The sequence below is a fragment of the Pituophis catenifer genome, unplaced genomic scaffold (assembly GCF_029215685.1).
Source record: "Pituophis catenifer annectens isolate HBS135680 unplaced genomic scaffold, rPitCat1.0.hap2 SCAF_17, whole genome shotgun sequence".
Classification (NCBI taxonomy): domain Eukaryota; kingdom Metazoa; phylum Chordata; class Lepidosauria; order Squamata; family Colubridae; genus Pituophis; species Pituophis catenifer.
The window spans coordinates 3,704,569-3,723,324 of NW_027256897.1; the positions used below are offsets into that span (position 1 = coordinate 3,704,569).

The 18,756-nt window shown below is 43.5% G+C and overlaps 2 protein-coding genes across 2 annotated transcripts in view; one reads left to right on the forward strand and one right to left on the reverse strand.

Annotated features, from left to right (window-relative positions):
* Positions 1-1,604: 1,604 nt before the first annotated feature.
* On the reverse strand, positions 1,605-6,523 carry SPACA9 (sperm acrosome associated 9). Its single transcript, XM_070955729.1, has 3 exons — positions 6,380-6,523; positions 2,719-2,921; positions 1,605-2,001 (listed from the first exon to the last, which is right to left on the reverse strand). The coding sequence occupies exons 1-3, from the start codon at positions 6,521-6,523 to the stop codon at positions 1,605-1,607; spliced, it is 744 nt and encodes a 247-aa protein (XP_070811830.1).
* Positions 6,524-8,714: 2,191 nt separating this feature from the next.
* AK8 (adenylate kinase 8) overlaps positions 8,715-18,756 on the forward strand; it is a 54,996-nt gene continuing 44,954 nt past the window's right edge. Inside the window, 4 exon segments of the mRNA XM_070955721.1 lie at positions 8,715-8,798; positions 10,985-11,069; positions 17,052-17,057; positions 18,044-18,087. Of these exon segments, the coding sequence (XP_070811822.1) occupies positions 8,715-8,798; positions 10,985-11,069; positions 17,052-17,057; positions 18,044-18,087 (219 nt within the window).

Here is an 18,756-nt window from a genome sequence, read left to right on the forward strand (position 1 = left end):
CTGCAGGTTGCCGACTCCTGCCCTAGTGGCTTAACAAGAAGGATTTTCATTCTGGTTGTAAATCACGGACTACCTGTATAAGGAAAATCTGGGGGTTTTCCAAACTGCTCCAAGCTTTCCGTCGATCAAACCACAGATCCCTCCAGTAAACCCACCCACATGTGATTAGTTCATGGTTTAGCATCTCACACCAAGGCAAAATTGGGGGCTGGCGGGGGAGGAGGAGAGGGTGGGGTTGTCGTCCCTACCGTGGTTTATCTACTGGCCACAAACCACGTTTGGTGAACATGTTAGCAAAGAGCATTAAATGCAAGGGAAATGGCTTTATTCAGAAGCGTCTTCGGGTTGGAAGCAAAAAAAAAGGGCAGAGGTAGTTTAGGACGCCTGTAAGAAGGTGGAAGAAGAAAAGAAAAAAAACCACAATCAGACCAAAAAAAGAGCAGAATTGGGAGACCAAATATTGCACGCGTCTTTTCTTTTTTTTAAAAAAAAAGTTGAACGGGTTTCCCGCCCCTGTGGTGCACATTGAAAAGTAAAGAGAATGGAAATTGTCCAATAGAATAGGCTGTTGTTGGTTCGGATAACCTGGTTATAAGGTTGCTTCTCAAAAAAAAAAAAAAAATTATAACGATCTTTAGTTTACGCGTTCCAGGATAAGGTTGCAGGATCCAATCTGCGTGGATCCTGGTGGATCCAGCCCGGATTGGATCTTGCAAGTCTGCGGTTTCTTCTGATCACCAAAGATCCGGATTTAAATACTTCCGCTCTGCGATCAGATTTGGAAAGCCTGTTTTGGGGAGGAGAGGGGTAGGGTTGCGCTAGGGCTGCGCATGGTTTTAACCAGGAATAAAATGTGGAGATTTGACCGGAAGGTAGAATTTGATCTAACTGCCCTTGGAACCGAATGATCCAACTGGATTGTCTGATCGAAGATGGCCTGATCAATTTGCCCAGGTACGGAAAAGCTTCAAAAAGTCAACAAAGTTGACTTGAATGGGCGCTCAAGGAATATAACCTTGTGTGACTCGATGGGATTCCCATCGAGTCAACTGAGAATCTGAACTGAATCAGACCACAAAACCCAACAGGTGGGGTGAGACCTTATTTCTGAGCCCACCCCCAAAACGGAACCATCCATGGGAACGGGGGTCTCCCTAACTTCCCCACCTCCTTCGTTGACCCGTTGGCCAACGCAACCTCGAATTCAAGCTAGTGGGTTTAAGTGGCGATTCCGTTCAACGCTGCTTGGGCTCCTTGGGGTTTTATGACCGGGGGGGGGGGGGGAAATACAAATTGGGAGGTGGGTTGTGATACGCATCCAGCCGAGAGGTGGCTTGGTAGATCGTCCTGGGATCTGGCTCTCCCTGGATCTACAACCGGGGGCACAGGACAAGGGAGCAGGCGGTGAAAAAAGGATCTTCCCTGTGAAGGGACCACGGAGCGTGGTCTCACTTTTCTGCACCGTTCTCAGAAAAGTCCATGGCTGAAGCAGTTCCAGGGAGACTAATTTTAATTTCTAGACACCGTGCAATTGGGTGGGTCGTGCTGTTTTCCTGCCCCCTCCAGCTCACCCTTCTAGATTTGGTGGGGTTTTGGTGGGGTTTTCAAAAAGCATTTTTACCAGGCGGTTTCCAGGGCCCGTCGAGGAATTTTTGAATGGCTCGCCCAAGGCCACCCATCTGTTTTATTTTAGCCGCCCGCCTATTCTCCCGCTTCTGAGCCTTATCCAACAAGCTAAGCTTGGTCTGGACAGCCTCGGTGACGAAAGTAGGCCGGCCTGAGAGGTCAAAGCCCTTCTTGGTCCGAGTTGGCAAGTTTATCTGCTGGAGGATGGCCGCTTTGCGGGCACTCACGCTCTGCAGCATGTTCCGGGGAAGCTTCTCCGTGTGAGCCACCCACTCCTTCATGCAGTCCAGGATGATGGGGATCAGGCTGACCACTCCGCCGTAATGATTCCGGGCTTCGTCGCAGCTGAGATGGTTCACCACGTCGTGAGGATATCTGAGGAGCAGGGAAGGAAGGAAGGAAAGGAAGGAAAAGAAGGAAGGAAAGGAAAAGAAGGAAGGAAGGAAGGGAAGGGAAGGAAAAGAAGGAAAGGAAGGAAGGAAAGGAAGGAAAAGAAGGAAGGAAGGAAAGGAAGGAAAAGAAGGGAGGAAAGGAAAAGGAAAAGAAGGAAGGAAGAAAAAGAAGGAAAAAGGAAGAGGAAGAAGATGATAAGAGATGAAGGAAAAGAAGATGGGAGGAGGCGGAGGAGGAAGAGGAGGAGGGAAGGAAGGAAGAAAAGGGAGAAAGGATGAGAAGAAAAGGAAGAAAAAGGAGGAAGAAGATGATAGAGGAGAAGGAAAAGAAGATAGGAGGAGGAGGATGAATTTTTGTAATCGATTGGATGAGAATGAAGACCGAAGAGGTTGCCGACTCCCAATCCGAGACCTGCCCGGCTTTTGTGTTGCAAACCGCAATCCTCAGTTGGCTGCTGGAATGGGTCTCAGGTCAGGTGTGCATGCACGCTAGAACCTGGAAGTTCAGGTTTTCCAGAACATTTTCCCAACGAGCGATAATCACTGGTTTATGCCGTCCATAATTATGGATTTGAGATGGGCAACTCTTCTCGATCCTAGTTAAAAATCTATATTAAGGAAGCTAAACTTAAGGCTGGACGGAGGAGGAGGCTTTCGGCCAAGCTGGGCTTGGAAAGGACAAGAGGGACTAGAAACTTACTTAGCCCGGAGGCCACTGAGGTCGTTGCTGTGGCTGACGTAGGTCTTGCATTTCTCCAAGATGGCGTTGGTGGTGCTGTTTCCAGGGTGCAGGCACTCCAGCCTTTGGCAAAGCTTGTGCAGTTCGCAGCAAATGTTCAGAAACATCAGCAGAATGCGCTTGTCGGTCGTGTTGTTGCAATAGTGGTCCATGTAGGTCTGCACCTGTTGGACGAGCAGAGCAAGGAAGGGGGAGAATACAGGCAGTCCTCAACTTACAACAGTTCATTTAGTGACATTTCAAAGTTACAACCGCGCTGAAAAAAGGGACTTAGGGACCCGTTTTTCCACAATTAACGACCGTTGCAGCGTCCCCAATGGTGATCGAAATTCAGATGCTTAGCCACTGGCATGTACTTACGACGGGGTCCCGCGACCCCGTCCGACCAGTAAAGTCGATGGGGGGGAAGCCCGATTCGCTTAACAACCGTATGACCGACTTAACAACTGCAATGATCCGCTTAACGAACGTTGGCAAGAAAAGTCATAAAATGGGGCGAAAACCCGCTTAACAAATTTCTCACTTAGCAACATCAATTCCCGGGCTCGATTGTGGTCGTTAAGGACTACCTGTAACGCAGTCCGCTCAAAAAAAGAAACGCAGAGAGATAGAATAACAGAGTTGGGACCTTGGAAACTATCTAGACCATCCCCCCCTCCCCCGCTCGAGCAAGAGAGACTACACCACGATTCCTTGGAAGACGGCTCTTCTACGTGGTATAGGCAGTCCTCGACGTGCATCCATTTTTTTTAGCGACGGAAAAGACTGAAGGAAGGAAAAAAATATATATATAAGCAAATCTTTTTGGCCGCACAGGTCATCATCGGTCAACCGGGGTGGGGGAATGGGTGAGCCAGATTCATTTAACGACCATGTTACTAACTGTACCGATTCACTTAATAGATGCAGTAGAAAAGTTGGTAAAAATCACTTAAACAAACGTTTCACTTAGCAACAGAAATCCCGGGCTCGATTGTGGTTGTCAAGACGAGGACCACCTGCATTTCCAGACCCTGTTTGTACAGGTGTCACAATCTGGTGCGCAATCCAAGGCACGCTTAACCTCACTTCTGTTAAGGGGGGGGGGCTTCACTAAGCATGCTATGCCCACCCCCCAATCTTTGTCATTTTGTCACCAGAGGGAAATTCATTAACCAGGTTAAAGCCTATTGAGCGAAAGTTAGCCTGCTGTCAGCTGGTTTTGCAGTTCGCGCTTTGCCCTTTCGGAGCGGAGAGCATCTGCGGGAAAAAAACCCACAACTTTTGCACAAAAAACAACAACACCATCACCAAAATCTTCCCCGACGCGAAGTCATTATCTAGCGAGAGAGAGAGTTTCGGTCCCTGCCATCCCGTTTTTTTTTTTTCCTCCCTCCCTGAAAAGTTAGGAGGAGAGAAAGTTTGAGAGGGAAGATAATGGGGTGCAGAGGTTGCCGACTCCCAATCCGAGACCGGCCCTGTTGTTGTGTTGCGAACCGCAATCCTCAGTTGGCTGCTGGAATGGGTCTCAGGTCAGCTGTTAGTAGGCAGGATGATTCCTGCACCGGAGCTACTCCTGGTCGTTGTTGAGCTTAATTGGATCCCGGGGTGACCAACTCAGCAGGAAAAAAAAAAAGAGAGAGAGAGAAAAAAGACACTTCCTTTTTAAGTGGCCCCACCAGATTTCGAATTCTTCTTCCTGCCTTCTCTTGTGCTCACACCCGATGGGGGAATGTAGTAGATCAAAATAAAATCTCTTTATATATATATCTCTCTCTCTCTATGTCTGGATTGTGATTGTGCTGGTAGACACACCTCCAAGGTTTGGCCTTCCTTGCAAGGCAGGTGGGAGAAGGTGACGTGAGCCCTAGTTGTTAAGCCTGGCTTATGATGAATTCAGCCGCCGGGATTATTATTTCGTGCCTTCTTTTTCAACTCGGCTACTTTTTTCGCGAGGATCCAGGGCAGTGGTGAAATCCAAATTTTTTTCTTACTACCTGTTCTGTGGGCGTGGCTTGGTGGGCGTGGCAGGGGAAGGATACTGCAAAATCCCCATTCCTTCCCCATCTCTGGGGCCACCTAGAGGTGGTATTTGCCGGTTCTCTGAACTACTCAAAATTTCCGCTACCGGTTCTCCAGAACCTGCTGGATTTCACCCCTGATCCAGGGCTCAAAACATATGGGATGGATGGATGGATGGATGGATGGATGGATGGATGGATGATAGAGAGACAGATGACAGGAGATGGATGATAGACAGAGGAGATGGATGGATGCTAAATAGAGAGGAGATGGATGGAGAGATGGTGAGATAGAAGAAATGGATAGTTATGAGACATGATTAGAGAGATGATAGATGATGAGGGAGGGAGGGAGGGAGGGAGGGAGGGAGGGAGGGAGAGAGAGAGAGAGAGAGAGAGAGAGATATTAGATAGGTAGGTAGAAAGAGATGATAGAGAGATAGGAAGTGGAGGGGTGAATGTATTGATAACAGAGAGATGAATGGTCGAATGATAGACCGGCCCACAACTACAGCAGGTAGAGAAGATTGACTCAATGAGACATCCATTTTCCTTTTTCTTCTTTTTAAATAATTACTTCAAAGATAACCCATATACAGTATCTTCTCCTTCATCATCTTCATCTGCTCTTCCACATTTTCTTCCTTCCTTCCTTTTTCCTTCCTTCCTTCCTTCCCTCCTCCTCTTTCTCCTCCCATCTTCTTTTACTTTGCCTCTATCCTCCTTCTCCTCCTCTTTCTTCCTTCTCTTCATCCTCCTTTTTCTCCCTCCTCCCTTTTTTCCTTCCTTCCTTCCTTTCCCTTTCCTTTCCTCCTTCCCTTCCCTTCCCTTCCCCTTTCATCTGTCCTTCCCTTCCCTTCCCTTCCCTTCCCTTCCCTTCCCTTCCCCTTTCATCTGTCCTTCCCTTCCCTTCCCTTCCCTTCCCTTCCCTTCCCTTCCCTTCCCTTCCCTTCCCTTCCCTTCCCTTCCCTTCCCTTCCCTTCCCTTTCCTTTTCCTTTCCTTTCCTTTCCTTTCCTTTCCTTTCCTTTCTGCCCTCCCTCAGATTCCGATTCACTTAAAAGTTGTCTGAATCCCCACAGTCTGGAAAATAAAAATAATTCCCCGTGCCTCCATTCATCATGTTGCTTTAGCAGACACTTCTCCATCCATCACGGGCCTCTCAGCGACAGAGCCATTACTTTTAATAGGCGCTTTCAAATGCTTTCGCTACATCGTGGGAATGCACCGCGGGGCAAGAGGGACACTGCCATGTTCTCCGTTTCAGTTTTTTTTGGGGGTGGGAGAGAGAGGGAGAGAAGGAGGGAGGGAGAGAGAGGGAGGAGGGGGAGAGAGCCTGTAGTACAGTGGACTAAGCACTGTTATTAACATCTGCTGCTTGCAATTACTGCAAGTTCAAATCTCACCAGGCTCAAGGTTGACTCAGCCTTCCATCCTTTCAAAGGTAGGTAAAATGAGGACCCAGTTTGTGGGGGCAATAAGCTGACTTTGTATAAATATACAAAAGGATGAAGGCTATTGCTTAACGCACTGTAAGCCGCCCTGAGTCTCCGGAGAAGGGCGGTCCACCCCCCCCCCACCCTCTCCACCTTCGGCTCCAATGCGGGGTGAACCCCCCCCTTACCTGCCCGATGCTGGACACCGGCTTAATTTTATCGTGGGCGTTCTCTCGGACGTGTTCCAGGGCAGCGATGAAAGTGAACTGCTGCTGTTGGAAGATTTTATACGTCTGTTCAATGTTCCGTAGGCTTTCCTTGATTTCATTCATTTTTCTCCCCCTCCTGGAAGGAAGAAAAGCAGGTCCTTCTAAGATTTTTTTTTTTTAAAAAAACATTTTCAATTTTTTAAAATTTGTAAACCACCCAGAGTCGCTGGGTACAAGACGGGTGGCAAACAAACAAGCTAGTTTATGGGTAGTCCTTGACTTATGACCATAATGGGGACAGGATTTCTGTTGCAAAGCAGAATGGATTTTGAGTTCGTGCCTTATTTTATAACTTTTTTTTTGCCAGTTGTTAAACGATTTAGTATAGATTAGAATTAGAATTAGAATTAGAATTAGAATTAGAGTAGAGTAGAGTAGAGTAGAGTAGAGTAGAGTAGAGTAGAGTAGAGTAGAGTAGAATAGAATAGAATAGAATAGAATAGAATAGAATAGAATAGAATAGAATAGAATAGAATAGAATTCTTTATTGGCCAAGTGTGATTGGATACACAAGGAATTTGTCTTGGTGCATAGGCTCTCAGTGTAGATAAAATATCTGGAATTAGGTTTTTAATAGACCCTCTGGCACTCGTGATATATTGAAGTTTTTGTGATTGATATTTCTGTTTTTATTCACTGGTGGGCTTTTACTTAACGTCCTGTTCACTTCCCAGAGTCCCCGTTGTAAGACGAGCAACCATATTTATTTAAATCAGTGTTTCTTAAAACTTTTTTCCTTGGAGGCTCCCCCCCAAAAAATCAATTAAGTATCAATCTTACTCCAATACCCCTACATTTAAATCCACATAACATAACACAATCCCCAATTATTTCCTTAAATTCTCTTATTCTAATCACCAACGATTCTTTTATCAACTATTCCACATAATAACCTTTCAACAGTGAAACATAGTCAATAAAAAAAAAATCAACTAAGTATCAATCTTACTCCAATACCCCTAAATTTAAATCCACATAACAAAATACAATTCCCAATTATTTGATTAAATTCTCTTGTTCCAATCTCAAATAATTTAGTCACCCACGTTTTCAAGGGGGCTGGGAAACCCATAAAAAAATCCAATTTTTTGGGGGGGTGGGGAAGCACTTTTGGGACAACCGTGACCTGGATGATTGAGAATCTCCGTGGACCATTCACGTGTGAATCCCCCTACTCCGTTTGATGAGCTGAGGATTCAGCACCTCTTGGGGAAAAAAAAAACACACCAGGCAGGGAAATCGTGGGAAAAAAAGTTTGCAAAAACTCTGAAGCGTGGGATCGGAACTCCGGACCGCGGAAAGGGCACCATCCAGCGTTCCTCCGGCGCTCGGCATCCCCTTAAGAGCCCTGCCAGGTAGGCTAGGCTCACCTTTATTTTTCCCCCGATTCTTCTGCATGTCCCGGACTCGCTGCTGCTGCCGTTGCTGCCGCCGCCGGCGACCACCCTGATGATGATGGATCCAGCGGCTACCTTCACTCCCCCGCCCGACCCTTTGCAAAGCCCGAGGCGAGCCGGGCAATTGTTACACGCGTCTCCCGGGCAACCGAAGGACTAGCAGCCCTGCTTACAGCAGCCACGCCCGCCCCCTTCCTCCTCCTCCTCCTCCTCCTCCCCACACCGTTAACACGTGGGGACGAAAAGAAAAAAGCGCTTCTTGCATTTAAAAAAATAAATAAATTGCTCCGCAGAGCCTCCAAAGCCAGGAGCAGTCTATCTGCCAAATCAGTTTTGGCCGTTGCAGGAGCTCAAAGCGGGAAAGGTTTGGCAAGATCAGGTCTCTTTTTGATGCCCGGATATCTCCGGACTGTCTTTTGCCTTGTTCCCTTTGTCTGTGTATATGGGGGGGGGGGTCCCCCGAGGCACGTAGTCGGTTGCTTCTGCTGCAAAAGGTTTTAATGGGGGGGGGAAGAAAGGGGAGCAGTCGGTTGATGCTCCCCTTCCCTTTGCAAAAATTGGGAGGGAGAGAGGTGCAGTAGAAGTCCCTCTTCCCAGCTGACACGCGAGCGCGCTCACACGACCTGGGAGGAAAAAAACCCGTGCACGAAAAAAAAGGGGGTGAAAAGCGACTCTTGCGTGCAAAAGCGCTTTTTTTTTTTTTTGGTGCCTCTCGGCTGCCCTCTAGCGGCTCAACCCCAGGTCTCTTTTTTTGCCTAGCTAACCAGCCAAGCGGTCTTTGTCGCTAGGCGATGACGTCACGGCGGGAAAAAAGTGTGAGCGTCGCGGCATAGCGACGCGCGGTTGCTAGGGGCGCCATGGACGCTACCAGGAGGCCTCTGTACATCCCTCCTCAGATGGGGCTCTACGCGGAGAAGCACCGCCTTTTCGAAATGATGCAGGTGAGGGGAAGCCGGGCTCGTTTGGGGAAGGACGGCCGCCGCCGCCTGCCTGCCTGCCTGCCTGCCTTAGCGGCGCCGACCAACGGCTCAATTCTCCCGCGAAACGGGGAGTGGGGGGGGGGTGAAAGGGAGAGAACTCCCAGCAGCCACCGCGGCCAGCTTGGCCGGCCATTGCTAGGAAACTACGTTTCCCAGCAAGCTCCACACCCAACGAGGCTTCCCATTGGTCTAGTTCAGAGGCCTTCAAACATGGCAGCTTTAAGACTGGTGGACTGCAACTCCTAGAATTGGAGTTATTATTATTATTATTATTATTATTATTATTATTATTATTATTAGTTAATCTTTAGTGAGATTCACAGCCTTTGAGGCTGGTTAATAGCTCAGCAGCTCGAGTCCTAACCAAGGACCTAGGAATTATTATTATTATTATTATTATTATTATTATTATTATTATTATTATTATTATTATTATTATTATTATTATTATTATTATTATTATTGCAGGGTTGCTGCAGTTTAAAACTTTAAATCGGAACCCTGCAAAAGCCACGCCTTTTGTAAAGGCTGGATAATGCTTTTTTTAAAAAAATATTATTATTTTACTCCAATTGATTTTATTGAAAATGGGTGGCCCACCTGTCTCAATCCTAAAAGGAAGAGGGTAACAATAATAGTAGAGGTCATAATAATAATAATAGTAGAGGTCATCTAGTCCAACCCACTGCTCACACAGAAAACCTATACTAGGGATTCGAACTGCCGCCTACCTTTCTGATTGACAAGCTCAGCGCTTTAGCCACTGAGCCACCTAGGGAGCCGCCAAGGGTGCACAAACATGGTTACAAACTGCTTTAGGTGCGGCTAAGAAGTTTTGTTCCTAGCTAGAAATTTGTTTCTGGATCTGTTTTATTTATTCTTTTTTTAAAAAAAATTTAATCCTGCCATTATTATTTTTAATTATAAAGAGCAGGAAGGAATATGAGGTAGACTTGATACTTTTGAGTTAAGTACCAAATCTACCTGATATTCCTTCCTGCTCTTATTTTCTGTACAACAACAACCCTGTGAGGTGGGCTGAGCTGAGAGAAAGCCACACAGGCTCAAATTCACCCAACCGGCTTTCTTGCCCAAGGTGGGATTGGAACCCAGGATCTCCAGGTGATTGGCCCAATGTCGCCAACCAGCTTTCATGCCTAAATTGAGACTAGAACTAGGATCACAACACTGAGTAAACGGCACCATACACAAGTTACATCCCGGTACAATAATCGTGGGTTCTTCTACTGACTGATAGAAGTCCAATAAAAAAAAAAAACCCTACTGTGTTTCCCCGAAAATAAGACCCCGTCTTATATTTTTTTGAACCCTGAAATAAGTGCTTGGCCTTATTGCCATGCGCTCAAAAGCCCAATTGGGCTTATTATCAGGGGACGTCTTATTTTGGGGGAAACAGGGTAATTGCAAGATAGTTTTTCAAAATGTTTACAACCCTTGGAAGCAACGTTGGTGTGAGAAAGTTACATTTTAAAGAGTGAATTAAAAACATCACAAACTTCTGTTTTTGTTGCAGCTTTTTGTTATTGTTGTTAGATACAATCCTTTCCGATTGCAGATCTAATGCCCTGGGCTCCTGAATTATTTTTTATTGTTAGCTGTCTTGGTGTAATATAAACCAGGAAGTTTTCCCCCTCCCTAAGTCACTAACGTGAACAGAACTGCCTGAAAGAAAGCAAGATAGGGTAGTGTAAACATTTAATTTATTAAATAGTCAAGCATTTATTTCCCAAATGGCATTGTACCTGTTTCTAAAAAACGGGCTCATAAATGCACCCACTTTTCACTGGAGGGTTTGCCTACCGTTTCCCCCAAAAAATAAGACCAGGTTTTATATTAATTTTTGCTCCAAAAGATACATTATTTTCCAGTTAGGTCTTATTTTGGATGGAATACGGTACTAAATGCATCCATGTGGTTGACAATCTTAACTGGGGCTTATTTTGGGGGTTGGGCTTATATTACGAGCATCCTGAAAAATCATGCTAGGGCTTATTTTCCGGTTGGGTCCTATTTTCAGGGAAACAGGGTAGTTAATTCTGTCTTTGCAAACCTTTGGAATGGTGAAAACGTTTTGAACGGACCAGAAATGGCTTCCTTGTGACTTAGTCCCATTCATTCATTTCTAGGATTTGCTGGGAAATTTGCTAATCCACCGACCGGAGAACCCCCTGGACTTCTTGATAAGGCAGTTAAAATTCAGCAACTGTGACGGTGAGTAAGAAAGGTTGATGGTTACGACGCGGCTGCCTGTATTTGAAGTCATTTGCTGAAATTTGGAGCGGTTTTCCCAAACTGGCGTGAACGATTCCATCTTTCAGAATTGATCATGTTGCCTGGGGATTCTGGAGGTTGTCTCGTTGCCAAATATCTGTTAAGACTCCAGATTGGGAAGGAAGGTTTAGAAGAGTTCACACAGTTCAAACTTTAAAATGTGTGGACTACAACTCGCAGAATTCCCCAGCCGGTATAGTGATTTTAGAACACCCTTCTTCAATAAGTGAAGATTCAACTCCGTCCACATCAAATAAAAATCAAGAGCCGATAAGCCAGGAAGAATAGCGGAAGATGAATTTCTGGAAGTCTGATTTAATAGCATTTTCTTTTTCTTGATCTTGTTTTGGAAGAAGGAGGGTAACCCTCCCCTTCCCTTTATTAAAGTCATCAGCAAAGCTATGAATTTTCATGATTTCTGCTCGCAAGTCAGTTTTCATCCCAGAGATGATTTCAAGCAGAGATGTGAAAGCAAAAAGAAAAAAAAAAATTAAAAAGAAAAAAAAGTATATTCCTGTCATGAAGTCAAAAATGATTTTAATTAGTCATAAATTCTAAAGCGAAGCGAAGCGTAAGAAAAGGGAGATATTCCCTCCCAATTCTTCACAAAAGCAGCAATAATTTAGATCTAAATTCGTGGACCAAGGATAAAGTCGCTGAAGATTTAAAACCAGAGAGGTTTTTACCTCATTGGGAAAGTGAGGTACTTTTCTTACTTTTGAGCTTTTTGGCTTTATACAGACTAATCACCATGGGTGAAAGACATGTAGCCTTTTTCCCTTCTGTGAATTTTTGCTTGTTTGAAAAAATTAAGTTTGTATTTGTGAAAGGGGGGAAAAATACTATTTCCTCAGACCCTGTATGATTAATTCATGGTGTTGGCTTAAAATGCAGTGTGATCCTTGCAAGATAGTGACTTTAAAAAGGATTGGTACATTTTGTGGAAAGCTTCATACTGATTAATTAATTTTTATTAAGTTGCATTGGTGTCTTCTTCTGACCGCCCAATGCTTAGAGATGACTTGATTCACACAACAACTTTGTTTAACTACAATTAGCTGGAATCTGCAACGAGGTTCCTGCAATGGATCCAAATGGATCTCATTCTGCCTTTTCTCAAAAGACCCATGAACGTCTGGCTCTTAGACACCCCCCCCCCTCACTTTATTGCTCTCACCATATTTTCTCTGTTTTTTTTAATTGACTTTATTGTCATTTCTTTGAGGGTTGTGAGCTGCCTCAGAGTCCCTCACTTCCACCCCACACTTCCAGTGCATCTCTCTCTAACATACCCAAGCCAGAAGCTGTTGGCACAATCTAAAAGCAAAATTCCTCTGTTAGACTGAATAATAATAATAACAACAGCAACCCGTATCAATCATTAGCACCAGTCAATAGTATTTGTGATACATTTTAAAATGTTCAGTTAACTGAGTTTCATGTTTAATGAATAAAAGAGATAATAAAAAACCCCAGGATTGCATTTAGCTTGCCTTGTTTCATACAGAACACTATTCCAGTTTTTTTAAAAAATCTTAGATTGCTGGAAAATCCAGTAACACAGTACAACAATTCAGAATTGCAATGGTTTCGTTTAAAAAATTGCCAGAGTTTTTGGCTTGCTCATAATGTTATGCCACGATTTGGTCAAACCCAGACTTTATCCTGGTTTACAGCTTACCCAAAAGCCAAACTCTGAAAGTGGGTGAAAGTCCTTTCCCACTAGTTCCCATAACAGTTTTCTTTTCAGAGATACCAAAAATATTACACATTTTGACTTGCCTGAAACCAGCATCTCCTTCTACTGACTTCTTAACATCCAGAAAACCCAGATCTTAATCTCTCTGAAACGATTCACAGCATTCAGGAGAAGCTCAATTCTACTTCCCACGGATCGGTTGGATGGTGAAATTTTATTATTAAATTCGTACAGCTGCCCATTTCACTGCTGCTACACTGGGCTGCTTACAGAAAAAATAACCTTTAAAACGACAAGCGATAAAACCTACTAAAGCAGTTTTTGGAACTATATCCGCTCTCTTATCAATTTGTCGAAGTGTCTTTCCAACATATTTTAAATCCAGTTCTTTTGAAAAATAAGATATTTTAGCAAATTAATTTTTCCCTCTTTGCCACGATCCAGGATGAGTCAGGATGCTTCTAGGCCCTTAAAAGCAGTGGGTCAGCCTCTATTTTAAATCTTTATTAAGTTTGGGATGTTTTGAATTAATTGCAATTTTTATTACAATTTTTATTTTTCTCTGGAAGCACATCCGTTTTTTTCCCCCTGGACGAATTCACTTTTCGTTCCTTTCCAAAATCTATGACATATGTTTAGGGACCGTGGAAGATTTAAAAAAAAAAAAAAAAACCAGCGTGCAAATGTGTAAATCAATGTATTTGCTACATCTGCTAGCTGTTCCTAAGCCGAAGGAAAAGCAGATTTAGTACAAACCGAACGTTTATAGTTGCCCTGGGCAATATTAAAGCATGATGCGGTGTGTATAATGATACATTTCATTTTTTTTATCAAACGTTTGTCCAAGAAAGCAGTGTATTAAAGCTTCAGTACCTCGGGGTTTTAGTCTGAATTTTAAATCACGCTTCCATCCTTAAACCTCAAAAGGAACAGGAGCTAGAAAGCTTTTTTAATTTTTTTCCCCCCCAGTTTGCTTTGAAGCGGGTGGAAGAAGTTGATTAGCGTTGGCACCAAAGCACATTTCCGATGACTCTGTTTATAAATAATTCCTCATTACCAGGCTGAAGTTTCAAGGTGTTAAAATTCTAAGGGGGAAAAAAAAAAAGAAACAGAAGAAGAAAAGAAAAGAGAAAAGAAAAAAAAAGAAGAAAAAGAGAAAGAGGAAAAAAAGAAGCGGAATGTTTTAATCAGAGTCGGAAAAAAATTAGGGGATGAAACAGTTTAATGGTATTCTTTTTTTCCGACCCTTCCAGTTGCACTTTTCAAAACCAATAAGCCAAGAAAGAACATTGCCTTAAATCTCCCAAGTCAAGAGAGAAGCTTTGTTAAGATGAATTTGTAATCTCGATTTAAAAGTTGTCCTTGCCCAGTTTTGTGTTAAAAATTCTTGCAAAGCTTTGTGGGGAATAAAATTGCTCAGCACTGTTTTTCTTCTTCCTTAGCTACCTTTCAAGATCAGACAGGGTCTATTCTATTCTTAGAATTTCTATTTAAATTGATTATTTTAGTAGATTATTTTAGATTTTAGAGTATTGTTTTTGCTATTATTTGATCGTGTGTTGTGATTGTTTTAGTTTTTAGTTTATTACTCGAGTTTATCTTGCTTTTTATTATATGTTTTAGCTCACTGTATTATATATTTTAGTTTATTTTTTATTGCTTTTAGATTATTGTATTATATATTTTAGTTTATTTTTCATTGCTTTGATGTTTCAGTTTATTGTATCATATGTTTTAGTTTATTTTTCATTGCTTTGAATTTCCAGTTTCTTATCTGAGTTTATCTTACTTTTAATTGTATATTTTAGTCAATTTTATTATATATTGTAGTTATATTTTATTGTTTTAGATATTAATTTATTTTGGGGGTTTATTTTGCATTTTGTCATGGGTTTTTATTTATTTTCATTAATTTTCCATTGGTTTAGATTTTAGTCTGTTGTTTGAATTTTTTATTTTTATTATATTTTAAAGTTTATTTTAGTATTTCATTTATTTTGGTCTATTGTCTTCTATTTTATTTTAATATATTTGTTTATTTAATTTTATTTATTTTATCTTAGTTTATTATTTTCTATTTTAGTTTATTGTTTTACTTCATTCTTTTTTTTTCAAATAAATAAATAAATAAATAAATTAGGCCATTACATTACATTTCGCCTCTTGACTGATCCCGAGAAAACCTTCTTAAAGGAGCCCTAGAAACGAAAACAGTAAGGCCATTTAAAAAAAAAAATCCTTAATTTAAAAAAAAAAATATAGTATCAAAATGTCAGCGAAAACGTCGAAGTATTCGTCAGTTGGTTTTAAAAGCCGTCTGGATGAGCTACAGGCAGCCCTTCGGTTCAAATTGCCCCCTCAAGCCACATTAGGACTTAACTTTGGATTCGACAACACGAGAAACACCATAGCCCCCAAATTCTCACAATCACATAACACCCAATTCCCTTGGTTTGAACCCAGCCCTGCATCAGGGAGAAAAAATGGTTTCCCTGCCCTCCCCCCTCCCCAACAGACCCCCTAAATTTGCTCTCTTTAAAATGCCATTTCTGATTCCCCACCTTAGTTCACGTTCTTCTCCCCCTCCCCTAAAACCTGGTTAGATTCCATTCCTTCATTTCTGACATCTTCCTGTTAATCCTGGGCCTGAATCTCAAGACTTCCTGCCCTATATTAATCCCTCAAATTAGGCAAACGATACTCCAGAGAGGAGATTGGGAAGGGTTCGTTTAGGAAGGAAACGTTAAATTCACACAGGCCTTGAAGGACCTAATAATAACAATAATGATAATGATGATGATGATGATGATGATGGATAGAAAAGGATAGATGCTCCACACAGCTTTTAATTGTGCTCTGAAAGGAGAGGTGTGCTCCCCTTCCCACAAACACACAAAGGGAACAAGATCAGGGAGAATTGGAGATGAATGTTCTGAGCTGAGGGCAGAAAAGAACTGAAGAAGACGACGCTCGTCTCTAGTGGCCGAGCGGAAAGGCTTGGCTGCCCGCGCCAGAAGAACCTGGAAAATGTTCAAGGGAACTTCGGCTTCTAAGCTCACCCTGGGAAGAAGCTAGTCGCAACCACAAGACGTGAGAGGAAAAACAAAATTGCTTCCCGCTGAGCCCCCCCCAATTTTTTTTTCTTTCTTTCTTTCTGGGGCTGTCTAGTTGCAGGATAAGGAAGGACGCAGAATAACAGAATTGGAAGGGACTCCCGCTGACCAAAGCAGGAGTCGTCATATCGTTTCAGACGAAAGGTTGTCCAAAATTCTTGAAAAGCTATAGATTGATGATGACGACGAAGGAGAAAAAGATTAGATAGATAGGATAGATAGATAGATAGATAGATAGATAGATAGATGATAGATAGATTAGATAGATAGATAGATAGATAGATAGATAGATAGATAGGTAGATAGATAGATAGATAAACAGATTAACAGAGTTGGAAGGGACCTTGTAGATCATCTAGTCCAACCCCCCGCCCAAGCAGGAGACCCCTACCCCATTTCTGACAGATGGCAGTCCAGTTTCCTGAAAGAACTTCCAGTGATGAAGCTCCCCACAACTTCTGAAGGCAACTTTTTGTTCCATGGGTTGATTGTTCTCACTGTCAGAAAAGTTTCCTCCTTATTTCTAGGTTGAATCTTTCCTTGATCAGTTTCCATTCGTTATTCGCTTGTCTGGCTTTGGAAAAAAGCTTGACCCCCCCCCTTCCTCTCCGTGGCAGCCCCTCAAAATATTGGAAGACTGCTATCCTGTCTCCCCTGGTCCTTCTTCAGTAGACTAAGCCATGCTTGCTTTGAAGGCAAACCATTCCACTGATTAATTATTCTCACTGTCAGAAAATTTCTCCTTAGTTCTAGTTGGGGTCCTATCTTTGATGAGCTTCCATCCCTTACTTCTTGTCCTGTCCTCAGGTGTTTTGGAGAATAGGTTGACTCCCTCTTCTCTGGGGCAGCCCCTCAAATAGTGGAAGGCTGCAGTCATGCCTCTCCTAGTCCTTCTCTTCGATAGGCTAGGCTATGGCTAGGCTCCCTCAGCTGTCCCGTCATGCGATTTAGCCCCCAGATCTTTGTTGCTCTTCTCTGCAGGGTTGGGGGTTGGACTAGATGACCTACAAGGGTCCCTTCCAACTCTGCTAACCTGTTAATCAAGATGCTTTGGGTGAAGAACAGGGTCCCGACAGCCACAACCTTTCCTCGACCAACACATGTGTTGAGTTCCCCGTAAGAGTCTTGTGTGCACGTAGACATTGTGATCGGCCTAGTTGTTCCAAGGCCAAGCGTGAGTGTGCCATCCTGGACCATTGAGGCTTGTTCGATAGACCAGAGTGAAGTAAACCAGGGCCCAGCAAGAGTAGGTTGGGACTCTTGCTTCCCAACGCACAATCTACACATCGAAGGACAAAGTTTTGGCTTATTATTTGAAGACCAAAATGGCTTCCTGCGCCAACTCAGGAAGCTCAAAACTGCCCAAGGAGCTGCCGATCCAGTTCTACAGAGGGAACGATTGAGTCTGTCATCTGCACCTCCATCACTGTCTGGTTTGGTTCTGCAACCCAACAAGACAGACACAGAACTTCAGAGGATAATGAGAACTGCAGAAAAAACCATGGCTACCCACCTGCCTTCCCATGGAGGACCTGTATACTGCACGAGTCAAAAAGAGGGCTGGGAAAATATCTGCAGAGCCCTTGCAATACCTGGACATAAAACTGTTTTCAACTCCTACCCTCAAAACGACCGCTAAAGAGCACTGCACACCAGAACAACGAGACACAAGGACAGTTTTTCCCCCGAACGCCATCACTCTGCTCAACAAATAACTCCCTCAACACTGTCAAACTATTTACTAAGTCTGCATTACTATTAATCTTCTAAGCGTTCCCATCACCCATCTCCTCCCACTTATGACGGCATGACTGTAACCTTATTGCTGGTATCCTTAAGATTTATATTGACTTGTTTCCTAATATGATTTGATTGCTTATTTGTTCCCTATGACTATCATTAAGTGTTGTACCGTATGATTCTTGACGAATGTATCTTGTCTTTTATTATACACCAAGAGTGAATGCACCAAGACAAAATTCCTTGCGTGTCCAATCAGCTCCCATGACGTACAGTAATTAGAAACTGACCAAGCTATGGAAGAATCAAGAATCTTGACATTTTTTTAAAAAAAAATCATATATTTAATCCACAGCTCCAAGGATCTTTTTTACTTGGCCCTCCAGCCTCTGGGAAAACTACTATCGTGAGTATATTCCTCCTCCTTCTTTTCCTTTTCCTCTTCCTCCTCTGTCCATATCTCCTCTTCACCTTCTCCTCTTCCTTCTCCTTTTTTCTTCCTTCTCTTCACCACTCCTTCTTCAACATCACTTCCCCCCTCCTTCTCTATATAATTCCTTCCTCCTTCACATAATTCCCTCTTCTTTGCCATATAATTCTTCTCCTCCTTCCATGGTCACTACACAAATGGTTGTAAGTCCAAGACTGTTACTACTATCATCTCCTCCTCCTCCTCCTCCTCCTCCTCCTCCTCCTCCTCCTCCTCCTCCTCCCTCCTCCTCCTCCTCCTCCTCCTCCTTCTCCTCCTCCTTCTTCTTCTCCTTCTTCTCCTCCTCCTCCTCCTCCTCCTCCTCCTCCTCCTCCTCCTCCTCCTCCTCCTCCTCCCTCCCTCCTCCTCCTCCTCCTCCCCTCTTTCTCCTTTTCCCTCCTCTTCCTTCTCCTCCTCCTCTTTCTCCTTTTCCTCCTTCTCCTTCTCCTCCTCCTCCTCCTCCTCTTTCTCCTTTTCCTCCTTCTCCTTCTCTTCCTCCTCCCCCTTCCTCCTCCATCCTCCCATCCTCCCTTCACTAGGTTGCCTAGGAAAAAGTCCCCATACCTAGCGACCCATAGTCACCCCTCCAAAAAACCCCACTCCTCT